At 44.0% G+C, this 12,558-nt stretch overlaps 1 protein-coding gene across 5 annotated transcripts in view; it reads right to left on the bottom strand.

Moving 5' to 3' along the window:
* Positions 1 to 71: 71 nt before the first annotated feature.
* Positions 72 to 12,558, bottom strand: part of COL9A3 (collagen type IX alpha 3 chain) — a 46,858-nt gene continuing 34,371 nt past the window's right edge. For all 5 annotated transcript variants that reach the window (XM_013953564.2, XM_067307869.1, XM_067307867.1 and 2 more), the window contains 9 exons: positions 11,835 to 11,906; positions 7,603 to 7,638; positions 6,066 to 6,110; positions 5,591 to 5,623; positions 5,045 to 5,191; positions 4,312 to 4,366; positions 3,257 to 3,439; positions 3,052 to 3,129; positions 72 to 1,103 (listed from right to left, as the gene is read on the bottom strand). In XM_013953564.2, coding sequence (XP_013809018.2) covers positions 928 to 1,103; positions 3,052 to 3,129; positions 3,257 to 3,439; positions 4,312 to 4,366; positions 5,045 to 5,191; positions 5,591 to 5,623; positions 6,066 to 6,110; positions 7,603 to 7,638; positions 11,835 to 11,906 — 825 coding nt within the window. In that variant the 3' untranslated portion in view covers positions 72 to 927. The remainder of the gene's footprint in view (positions 1,104 to 3,051; positions 3,130 to 3,256; positions 3,440 to 4,311; positions 4,367 to 5,044; positions 5,192 to 5,590; positions 5,624 to 6,065; positions 6,111 to 7,602; positions 7,639 to 11,834; positions 11,907 to 12,558) is intronic.

Below are 12,558 nucleotides of genomic sequence, written 5' to 3'. Positions count from 1 at the left end.
AAACAATCCTAGTAAAAACAGTTCAGGAAAATGGAGTTCATCAAAGCATGACACTTACAGCATCACAAAGAAAAGGTTAAAAAAAATCTCCTTTTATTTTTACAACAGTTGATACAGGGTTTTTTGGCTGGTCTTCAGAAGAGCATCCCTTCTTATTGGGGGTTTCATTCACAATTACTGTGCAAATAGCTTAAGTAGAGGTCATGAGAATGCTGTTACTTAATTTCCTTTATTATTATATGGAAATATACAAAAATTCTCCCCTGCAGCTTAAAATATATACATTACATCTTTTGCAGAGTCTGATTGCAAGAGGTTCACTATTTACTGGTCTTTGCAGATAGTTGAGGTGCAATCAGAAGACTGAGAGCAGACAGGAAGTATACATGGGCTATGATCTTCACTTGGGCCATAGTCCTGAAAATACTGGATATTTAAATGCCTAATTTCCATTGATGTAAATAGCAGTTGGGAGCCTGAATAACTTAACAATTTGGACTTTAGTGCATGAACCTGCATAACTGAAGTCAGTAGGAGCAGTACCAAGGAATTCAGTTGGCTCAAACGCTTGTACAGAATAGCCATGATCTTTAGTAGTTAGGGAGATGATGGTAAAAAGGAACACTGCTTCCTCTTGCAGGTCTCCTCAGCAAAGGGAGAAAGGGAAGGTGAGATTGTTTAGCAGTAAAGGTTCTGGAAAATAATTAGGGGGAGGAGAAAATACTCACAAAGCATCTTTTATTAGAAGTTTTTGTCTGATGCTTTTTTTTCCTCATAGAACTGAATTACTATGTCAAAGTCTCCACTTAATTCATTTTAATAGAAGGAACATCTGTCCATTTATCACTAGGAGGTTTCTCTCTGTTTTCTTACAATGCACTGTTTGCTTAAATATTCAGTCACTTCTCCACTTCTTGTAATGTTGTTTTATGATTTTTTGGAAGTTGATGCTCCAACAGCTCCCATGCAAGCTGATGTGTCACATATTCCTGGAGTTCCCTGAGCCCCAATAGTACCAGGAGTACCAGGATCCCCTGGAAGACCGGGTTCACCTTGAGCACCATCCCGACCATTTTTACTTATTCCAGGTACACCAGGTGGTCCTAAACAAGAAGGGGAAAAAGATTGCATGAAATATTATCTTCTTTCCTTCCTTTTTATTTTAAAAAGAAAAAAATTTATTATTTTCAAAGTTGTTAAAGTACTTTGAGTGTCTATACATCAGACTTGTTATGGCCCATTGAGTTTATCTCTGCCTTCTGCTGACCATTCTCCATCTGTGTACTACCTCAGTGAGTATATCACTCCATGAATAACAGTAATTAATTTGTAACCATGATTATTTTGCATGGTCCCTGAATAGTGTGCTCAAGGGATGCATTAGATGTGTGAGCTCACAGCTTGTGTACAGTGCCTGTAAGAGCGCTCCTGTCTGTCTCCTTCCTGGCCCCCAGCTTGCTTCTTAGTGGTCTAAGACTGAGGCAGAGGGGTTTAGCTCTTTCAATTAATTACTACTAAACTTTGGGAGGCAGAATGAAGACTCTGAATAAGGGTAGAAGAGTAGAGAGAATGATGATACAGAACATCCCCTTGACATTACAGATATGGAGCTGCCTTTACACCTCTGTTTAATTTCAAAAATTTATTCATGTTGAAATGTACGTTTTGTTTATTAGCAAAAATAATTTCTGCTTAGGACAGACCCAAGCTGCTATTTTTGAATTTCTTTTTTCCTTCACATGGCAAACATAATTCACAAAACTCTCAATTCTGTAACAAGAATATGTCTGATGCAAGCTACTGAAACTTTCTTAAATCCTGTAAAATAAGATTCTGTCCGTCTGAGGGACAGGTGTATCAGGTAGTCTATAAACCTGCATCTTAATTATGATGAGAAGAAGTGCCTGATCCTGTTTATTCATAAGTGAAGAATTGCAGCTGCTGTTAATCTCCTTATATTTCATGAGTAGGACATATGCTTTCAATATCTTAATATGTGCAAAGTAGCATCTTTTTACGTGCTTTGGAAAAGAAAACATGTTTATGGATTAATGCACTTATTTTATGGAAAAATCTGGGACAATTGGATACAAGTATTCTGTTTTTGTGAAATTACATGGATGGAGAGCCTGCTCTTGGTGCCTGTAACATATTCATTGTACAGATGTAATCGCAATTAGAAAACTGTTTTAATGGGTAAGCAAAATAAAGAATATTCTTTCAGAGTTTCTAATAGATATTCATTAATTTGCATAAATGAATCTCTGAATCCTCTGATAAAGGATTCATGACCTCAGGAACTGGGATTATAGCCAGATGCAGAGCAATAACACTGCTGTACTCTCAAAATCATTACACAAGTTACTGCGTTAGTTTCTGACAAACGAGATCTGGTCCCCGATTCCTCGGCAGACCCTGTCTTGTTTGATCCAGAAATATTAAGTTAATTTTGAAGGAACATAGCTGGCAGTCTGTGTTGTAGCTAGCATCAAAAAGACAAGTGCCCATCAGGACACAGCGTGCAGGAAATACTCAGGGGCAACAGACATGATTCCTTTGTCTTAATCTGGAGCCAGAATTCCATAGGTGTCACACACCTTTAAGTGAACTGAAGTACTACTTGTTCATTAACTAATTACTGTATATAATGTGCTACTGAAAACAACAACCTTCTGACACTGACGACTAATTGGGAGCAATTAAGAAGGATTCTGGCTTTCAGATCTAGAAGAGTTCTTGATCTTTCACAGCCATTAGTTAGCAGGAAGCAAGATAGAGAGTCCTGCTGTCCCCAGCAGCCTTTTCTCTAAAACAATTAGGACGAAATGGGAGAGGTGTGACGAGGGGATGTGCTAATGAAGTTCCACTAGTGGTTCAAGCTGTATGCACCTGCTGTCCCCCTTGTGTTGGAATATGCCACCCAGAGGAAAAGAACCCTACTGTAATACTTGTAGGGAGAAATTAATTATAATATACTGCCAACAATATGCAGAGCTGTCCCTCTGTAGCCTTTAACTTAGTTGTGGATTATTAAATGTTGCACAGCCTTACCTTGAAGTCCTTGATCTCCATCAGGCCCATCAATACCTTGACCAACCGGTCCTTTATCTCCCTTTTCACCAGCATCACCTTTAATATAAACAGAATTTCAACCACAAGTTGCATACTGCAGCCAAATCAGAGCACAGGAAGGGAAAAGGTCAAAAGGAACTCAAAATGCTCAGGACAGCGCTAGGAAACACTTGTTTAGTCTCACCTCTGGGACCCGGATCGCCAAGTTCTCCTGTTGGCCCCCGGTATCCAGGGGGACCACGAACACCGGGATGCCCAACGCTTCCCGTTGTTCCAGGAGGCCCTGGGGGACCAGCTGGGCCAGGACGACCCGTCATTCCAGGAGACAACGGCTTTCTCAGATTAGCAGCTAACTGTGCAATTTGATCTGAAAAAAAAAAACATTAAATGTAAAACCGCACAGCCAGCGTTTTCATCCTTTGCTTGGCTGTTTGTCATTTGCCACCAAGTGCGGTTAATTGAGGGAGCAGCTGAAAAGTGAGTTTCTGACAATAAAGGCGAGTTGCGTGCTTAGGCAGAATTCTTGCTCTCTGCCACTCCTACACACTTACTGCTTCTAGCAGAAGGAAACTAAACATTACAGAATCTGTCATGCCAGCTCACCCATATTTTTTTATTCTTTTTTAATAATAAATCTCTAGGCACAGATGGAGATTTTGGTCAGCAATCTGTAGGTTTTTTTAAGCCACTGATATTTCCTGCTTTCTAAACCAATTTGAAAGATTTTAAATATTCTGGAGAACAATACTTAAATTATTGAAATGAGTTTTCTGAAACAAGCTTTCAGAGTTTAACTTCATCCCAAATGGTGAACGTAACCTCTAAATGCACAAGAGTAGCATCAAAGAAATAAGAACATTTCTTGGGAGCTTGGAGTCCCTTGGGAGGCGAGGTGTGTGGCAGAGGGCAGAGAAGAGCTGGGAGGACCGGGGAGAAGATGGGGGCTGAAGTTCAGAACGACAAAGGTTAGGGGAGATACTCCCACAGTCCAGTGCTTGCCAGCATGTTTGTATGATAGTTGTGTCAAAGCTGCTTTTAGTATGTTTGGCATGTTACCATGACAAATGATTTTAAAATATTAAATTTAGAAAAATGAAGAATGTCCCAGACAACAAGATGACCTCCTGAATAATCACCTTACATTAAAGGTCAACATATTTTTCCCTATTAAGACAGAGAAATAACAAATCTTCAGCTAAATATGGTAATTAAAGTCAGTTTTCTCCCAGTAGTACTCACCGTTTATCATTTCCCCACAGAGTTCTCTTATATGTTGTTCACTGGCCTCTTTGCCCTGCAATTAGCAAAATAATCCTGCCTTACACAAATCCACATTATTGATAATCATCCCTGACAGAAACTTGAGGGCTCAAAACTCATTTCCAGCAGCTCGGTCGTAAGAAGCAGAGGCTCCCTCACGAGGATGAGCTTCCCACCCACATCATGATAGCTTCAACTAGAAGTTGTCATGACCTTAATAGCAGGGATTAATTTTAATGTTTGAGGCCAGATATTTAATTTTTAATTTTAAAGGTTATTTGGCCTTTCCTGAATGATGAAACAGTAGCTCTGGACAAAGAGAGATACCTAACATTTGGAGTAGTGAATAGGAGTTATATTTTTAAATGACCAACTTCTTCCAACTCACTTTTCTAATGAAAACAGTGATTTCACACAGCCCATTCTAAATGAATGCAGAAAATCTATTAGTATATCGCTGTGAGAGAAGATTAATTCTCCAAGGTATGAATTTGGAGGATTTGCTTTTAACTCTGAAGCTTGCAAACTGTATTAATCTTGTTGCACTGGTAAACTACTGCTGAAGGACTGTTGGCTGCGTGTGCATTTACCTATTTTTGTCTGCTAAAATGCAGGACAAAAATTCATGCTTTTAATCTGCATCCAAAATCCACAATCCATCTATTCACTTCAGTGACTCCTTGACTGAGCCCCAAAAGCAGATAATACTCACAGGAGGGCCAGGTTTTCCTGTGATGCCGGGAACACCTTGCTCTCCCTGGAAGCCCATAGGCCCTGGATGTCCAGGAATCCCCGGTACACCAGCAGTCCCATTAGGTCCTTGGGCACCTTTAGGACCAAGCTCTCCTCTGTTTCCTGGCTGTAATGAAGAAAAAGAAAAGGAAAAAAAGATTAAAAAGGAAGACATGATCCATTATGTTCTTAAGGGGATTAATTAAGCTTTTCTTCCTGTTTCCCTAATTGATCTGGCTGACCACATGTGTTTCTTACATTACATGGGTGGTTTGGTTTGACATGGAGGTCATGATAATTAGAGTCCATGTCTGTGCTACAACAAAATTATCAAAACCAGTTTGAACCATGCGAATGCCACAAAGAATCCTCGTTGTCACAGATTTTATAGCATGGCTGCGAGGAAAACACGCTTCTAGGAAATGATGCCACAATGTAGTTTATGGAGATACCTCATCGAGAGATGCAGTAAGCGTGTTTACTCCCAAACCTTTCAGGGCATGAGTCTGCAGTGTCTGACACATACCTCTCCTTTTTGGCCAGGAGGACCAAAGGGACCCTATGGGAAATAAAAGGAAAATATGAAAAAATGAGCCATTAAAAGAAGCGTACATCTGAATCAAATCTCCTACTTAGCACCTAACGGGCTTTTCTAGTAAAGGTGCCGGGAATGATAACTGGATGTTGGAGACCACACAACAGGCCAGAGCACGTTTTGGTAACAGGCTATGAACTGATGCTGAATTCAGGCATGCCACGGCTCTGTAAAGTTCACGCTGGCTACTCAGGGCTTCCTAAGGACAAGACGAGAGCTAATGGACACAGCGAACACGGTGGATGGAAGGCTCGGGTTGCCTTCTCCTTTTCACAACCAGTGGTGTAACGATGGCTCTTGGAGCTCTCGCATGGTTAATTCTGACTGGCCATATTAGTTCTTGATTCTTGGTTCTCTAGGCCCATCTATGTGAGGAGTCAATTCTACTGAATTTAAGGACACCTACCAGTTCTCCTTTGTCACCTGGGAGGCCATCTGCTCCAGCAATGCCCTGAAAGTGAGACACCAGCATCAACACCTCATGTACTGAAGCCTCAGCTTCTAAGGGAGATGGGCAAGCCTAGCAGCTTGTACAGCTCCTCCTGCAAAAGGAAGTTCTCTCTTCCCAAAGCTGAACTCCACAGCAGCTGTTCCCCTGCTGACATCGGTACCCGTGGTGGAAGGCAGCTCCCCCAAGGCCCAGGTGCCCTTTGCAACAGGCTGGTACTTAGATGCAGGATGAAAGGCTGAATCCGTACAGACGAGAGCCCTGGCCGGGCAATCACCACAGACACCCGCAGGCAGGCGGTGGCTCCTTAACAAGCGCTTCTCAGGGGGAGCATTTTACCCGGCCCCGCTCAGCCTCTGACACGAAGCGTCTGGAATGGGACTTTTTACAAGTTCCTTCCAGAGAATCTAAATTTCAGGTTCCCCAGCTCTGGGACTCGCAGAAAAGGTGGGTTTGCAATGGCAGCTAAATATTGAATGTCCAGCATAGCTTTGTCCTCAGTGGAAAGAGTCCTCTCCAGAGCTGCTCCATCCCATCCTTACACAGACGTGATCCATCACCTTCTGGTGAGGACCCTCTCTCTGCGCTTGCTCTGGGGAGAGGCTTGCCAGCAGCTCAGTCTCAGCCCCTAACGCGAGGGTGGCTAAAGCTCCAGTGACATGACTTTCACTAGCTGCGACAAGGAGCATCCATTTGTCGATCACCTTCCCTCAAGCCAACAGAGACACGTGCAATTCGAGCATCGCTGCGAGCGACACGATTCATTGCACGCTGCCACCACGGGCTGCTGCGTGCAGCATTTCCCGATCCTATGCCGAAGCAGCAGAGCTTGCACATTACACGAAAATTAGAGCAGATAATGAACATCGTTATGGTGACCATACGGCTCTAGAGAGGAAGTTATTTCAGGACAAACGGAGGTTGGATTGATCTATCCCTTAGCAACAAAGCAGAGACCACATGGCAACTGAAATCAGCAAACAAAACCAGCAATGCTTGCTGGAAAAGCACTCCTTTTTCTGCAAAAAAACAGTCATTCATTAGCATAAGTTATATATTTGATGCAAATTGGATCAAACACTCATCACTGAGATTAATCCAAATATGGAAGTTAAGCAGCAAAAATTAAAAGATTAAATTAGTCTATTAGTCTGCTAAGCTTTGCGGCTCGGATGAATCCTCTTCATTAGTCCCATGAATAACCCCAGTGAAACGCTGCACTTCTCAACTTACTCGAGGAACGAATGCTGATCCGAGGAGCTTATATATTGCATGCCTCGTGCTTACAAAATAAACAGCACAAGCCTAACTTTTTTATCACAGCATTTTTATACGTCCCTCTCATCAGCACAGGAAAAACTGGAACAAAACGTGTTTTGTTGGTATCTGCTCCACTTTCATTTTAAGGGAAGGAAAAGCAGGCTGCGGCTAAAGTACAGTTGAACTGTTGATTACAACGTGAAATTATCTTAGAAGGAAGATCAGCTTCACTTACCTGGTTACCTTTGGGACCAGTAACACCAGTAGGACCCTGAGAATAAGCAAAAGAAGGCAAGTGAGCTCAAACTGTTATTTTCCTGTAAATTCCTGGTGCAGTCAGACATTCACTACAATGGCAGAGGGTGGGAATTAGTCTCCTAATCACCAAGGAGGAGGGACCAAGTGTCATTCACATTTCTTAGAAATAAGAAGAGATTTTAGGCCTTCTTGCCAGTTTTGTGGCACTCTACAGTCGCCGGCTTGTGCGGTGCAGGAGACTTTCTCCGGCCCCACGTCACACCAGCCGCAGCGCAGGGTCGCTGCAGGAGCAGCACTTCCCACCGGGAACCGGCCGTCTCCTGCCCCAGCCCCTAAATAAAACTAAAATGACTTCTGTGCATTTAATCCTCCTTTTTTTTTCCCCCCCTCTTTTTTCCCCCTTCTTGTAAACCTGTTTCACAAAAGTCTTTTTGCAGACATCCAGGGGCAGGAACCCTTCTTCCCTTCTGCCCGTCTATTTTTCATTACTGTCATCTTGATATCAAGTCTGAAACAGCAGTTTTACAAATCCACAAATTACAGGACAAGGTCCAGGAAGAGACTGGTGGGCGACTGATCTCTCCCTGTCACACCTGATAATGGGAAAAGTGGATTGAATTTACTCATGGTATAAAATGGATGAGAATTTTTTTGTACTATAAGGGCAAAAAAAGTCAGGATGTTTTTTCAAGGCCTCCTTAGACTGTCAGTTTTCCTGGGTATTTAGAGTCAGCTACTCCTGACTTGGAGACCCACAGAAGAACATGCCCATGGGAATAAAATACATTCAGATGATGAACCAAGGAGAGGCAGTTATCATCCTAGGAATAATTTTAGGCAGCTTGAAAAATCCTTCCAAGTCTAACTGTGTCTACCTGGCACTTGCAGAGAAGGAATGAAACATGTCCAGCCCCGCTCTGCAACTTTGGGTCCATTTAGCAGAGCCAGAAGGGAGTACAGGAAACCCCAGACTTTCTTCTCTACTGCAGAATCCGTAGGGCAAATTCAACCACTTTACCCTTTGGACAGGATTTCTACGGCACATTCATCAGTCTGGCATCTCCAAACTGACCATTTTTAATGCCTAGATCTAGAGGTGGCTCAGCAGAAGAGAGTGTTAACGGAGGACAAACTCATGCAATATGGGCACGTCATTCTGCTTTAGTCAGGCACTGAATAAATGGGAAAAAAAAAGGGATTTCTATTAAAGAAAAAACAGTTCTCTGAAAAACGGACACTGGGAGGTAGAAATACAAGAATGAATAGACCATTTATAACTCCCATTTTATGTGTACTAATGGCAAATGCAATATATTCTTTTCTGAGTATTTTACTGTCATCTAGATTTATACTTCCAACTTCATGAAGTCCCAATGCTCCATGACAGCTTATGGCAATAAAATAAAGCTCAGTCACCAAAGACCGTGCCTTATAGGGAACGCTCCCCTAGAGAAAAGCTTAGCCCTAAATATTTTGATTCAAAACTCTGATTTTCCACAGTAGCAATTCTTAGCGGCGGGAAAGAGCGACAAGAATTTAATGGCCCCGAGAACAACCAGTTCCACATTCACTGGCCGCCGTCGTGTTTCTGCCACTCCACCAGCTAAACACAATTAACATCTTTCCCTGGGCACCTGGTGTAAGCCAGCGCGTAGTGAAGAATCACTGATAGAGACATTACCCCAGACTGTTGCGGCATTCAGAATTCCCAGGAATTTGTTCTTAATAAAAATCCTCAGGAAAAATGCTTGCCCGTTACCACCTCCATCAGCAAGGACTGTCAGACCCGCCTTCTCCCCAGTATCCCCCACCACCAGCAAGATGGTTTCTATATCCTCTCAATGCTGTTGCGTATCTCACGGTCTGCTGCACTAAGCTCCTGTATTCTTCATGCAAAAACAATAAACTTATTGACGTGCTGGTTTATATTCCCGGACACAGCCAGTCCGAGGACTGCGAAAAAACATGTCAGTACCTGTTAACTCAGGCTGGTAGGAATCATTTTTTGCAAAGAAAAAAAACCAGCCACAATTGATTTCAGTGGAGTGTGAAGGGTTAGAGGCAGCTGGGACTAGAGGGTTGTATCGACCCCGCGTTTGCTGTTACCATCTTTCTTTACGCCGGGACGGCGCGCCAGGCTAGCCCGTCGGCGATGCAAACCCAGCTCGGCATCTCTTCGCTCAGCCCACAGCAGGCGTCATCGCCCCCAGCGAGAAAGGCCGTTTCCTTAAGCTAGAGAGACGCGTTCTGAGGTCTCAGCCTCTCCCCAGGCCAAACCTTGTGCCAAATGGGAAGGGCGGAAAATTGCCAGGCTGATTCCCGGCTCAGCCATCGCCGCGGCCGGCGCAGAGGACTAAGGCTGCAGGCGGTGGCCGCTTACGCCAGCGTGACGGCACGGGCAATACGGAAGTTACTCTAAGTGCCGGTGGCGCTCGGGGAGGTGGAAAGTCTCCGGGGTTACCTGAGCTCGCTGCAGCACATCTTCCTGGGGAAAGCTGTCAATGAGCTGGGGGCTGAGCAACAGCCAGGACATTTAAGAGTAAATGCACTTAACTTCACAGCCAGAAATAAAACCTAGATATCGTTACTGCGACTCCCTTTGCGTTAAGCATCAGATTTTCCTTCCCTTTGCTCGGAGCAGCTCTCTGGGTAACGGGCTGCCCGGCGTGGGGGCCACGTCCCCTCCGAACAGCAGCGATGCTCCGAATGCAGGCAGGACCCCGCGGCTCCACAATGACCTGCCTGTTCTACCCTTCCAGACTCGCAGCCCTCCCAACCAAGAGGCTTTTTGAAACCTGCCTGGAGCGGAGCACAGAAGGGCCATTGTGCAACCCCAAGGTGCCGCAGCGATTATTTACCCAGAAACTTCACCTTAAGGCTGGAGGCAAGGGAGCCGGCGAACACAGGGCCACTGTTCTCCTGCAAGCCCCAAACAAGCACTGCGCGCTTTGCCCTGCTGGCTTCTTTTAAACGAGAATGAATACATTTAAATAAAAAGCTGGATTTATCCTGAGGTGTGGGGCCCAGGTGTGCTGCTGTTCAGAAAGAAATCCCTGAGCAAAGTATAATTTTAAAAAGTCCAGAAACCCTAATCAAACCTCTGAATAACAGAGTGGGTGAATCAGCTCTCCTGTGCTCATGGAAAGCGAGTCTTTGGTGAAATCAGTATACAGAACAGGAAAGAAAAAAACCAGTTGTCTACTCTGGCTAGGATATGATCCCAAAAGTCTCTCTAAAATAATCCATTCCATCTAAAAAGAGTGGGACTTCTAGGAACTGAAATGGAAACATGGACAGGAACGTGAGTCAAGCCATAAAAGAGACAGGACACATGATTTTTTTTTTTTAAAACAAAAAAGAAATAGCAAATCAAGAAAGGTTAATGTGTCCTGACCTTCCCACTGACATGCAGAAGCATACAGGAGTGGGCCTGCCTGATCCACCACTGGAGCTGCTGCAGGGTGGCTCTAGGACAGGAATGGATGGGAAACTTTGGTGGGTCTTTTATCTTCAGGATGTGTCTGGCCTCTATATTGCCTTGTCTGAACGCCTCATAATCATTAATGTATTTATCTTTACAATATTCATGGGAAGCTGGAAATTATTGCTAACCCCAGTTTTGCAGGTAGTTTATCTGAGGCTCAGATAAACTAACTCCCTTATCCAAGCTCACAGAGGAAATCAGTGACTTGAACTCTAACTACCATCCTGCTACTAAGGCCTTTGGTAAGAAAAGTCCCTCTTTTTCCTCAGCAGTGAGTCCTGAGGATTAATTTTCCTGCTCCTCCACCCTCCTTGGGATAGAGCTGGCCATGGTAGGCCGCCATTCTCTTCAGTCCCTCACATACTTTTCAATTGTTCTGTTTTTCTTCCCTGTGAAATTCAATACAGGAATTTTATCATTCTAAACTATTCACCACTTCGGCGCCTCCAAGTGATGCGAGCAAAGCTAGACACTGACCCAAAAATAAATTTTGGAGGGAGACTGGATGCTGGAGGCCCCAAAGGTCAAGATTATTTTTCTGTAGGGTCTGTCTTGGACACTGAGCTGCTATACACGATGGATTGGGATGCCCAGTTACTGACGTTCTCCAAGCCTACTTGTGTTCTCTGGGATGACACCAGCCACACAATGTTTGGGAGCCCTGTTAGACTATGGTTTCACGTCTCCGAAACAGGAATTAAAAACAGGCATCTTCCTTTCCTTACCCTGTCACCAAACTCTCCACGAATTCCAGTTGGACCAGGAAGGCCAGGCTCCCCACTGGCACCTTTGGGACCCTGTTAGGAAAATAAAAAAAGAGCTACAGCTTAAAGTGACAAGAAACCCGTGACATCCCCAAAATTCACCAGTTTCCATAACTGCTTGCTGACTGTTCCCTGCCTCCAGTTCCCAGGAATTTCCTGCTTATTCTGACTTCACCTCCCGTGCTGCGGACAAGGAAACTCTTTGTCTTATTGCAGATGAACCTTCTGGGCAAGCAGCCTTCAGGCTCCACAAAGTCTCCAACGCCCGGTTTAACGCCAGAAGGCTTTGCGGAGTACTCCTAGAGAGGGCACAGTCTCTACTGGCAAAATCCTGCTCTGGCTGGTACGGTTTATTCTGACTTCTGCCCCACCATCTTTCCCAGCTGCAGTCAACCATACCGCCAAAGTGCTCCAGCCTGCCGCTGGCCTAGCTCTTTCTCTAATAAAATCACACCTATGATTCCTGACTGATACAGTGATGCTCACAGAAGCTAGCACTGTACACTTTTTTTCGACCAGATAGGCTGGAGATGTTTAGGTAGAGAAGAAAGAAAGACGTCTTTACGCAGATCAAACTCAACCCCCTTTTTTGGAAACAAACACTAAATATCATTTCCTCTAGCAGGCAGCTCATCTGGCCCTGTTTTCTTTCTACCGCGCTATGTTAATAAAGGCGTTAACTTGG

The sequence above is a fragment of the Apteryx mantelli genome, chromosome 18 (genome assembly GCF_036417845.1).
Source record: "Apteryx mantelli isolate bAptMan1 chromosome 18, bAptMan1.hap1, whole genome shotgun sequence".
In the NCBI taxonomy this organism is placed as follows: Eukaryota; Metazoa; Chordata; class Aves; order Apterygiformes; family Apterygidae; genus Apteryx; species Apteryx mantelli.
The sequence above is the reverse complement of the archived record's forward strand: the minus strand, read 5'-3'. Positions and strand labels throughout refer to the sequence as shown.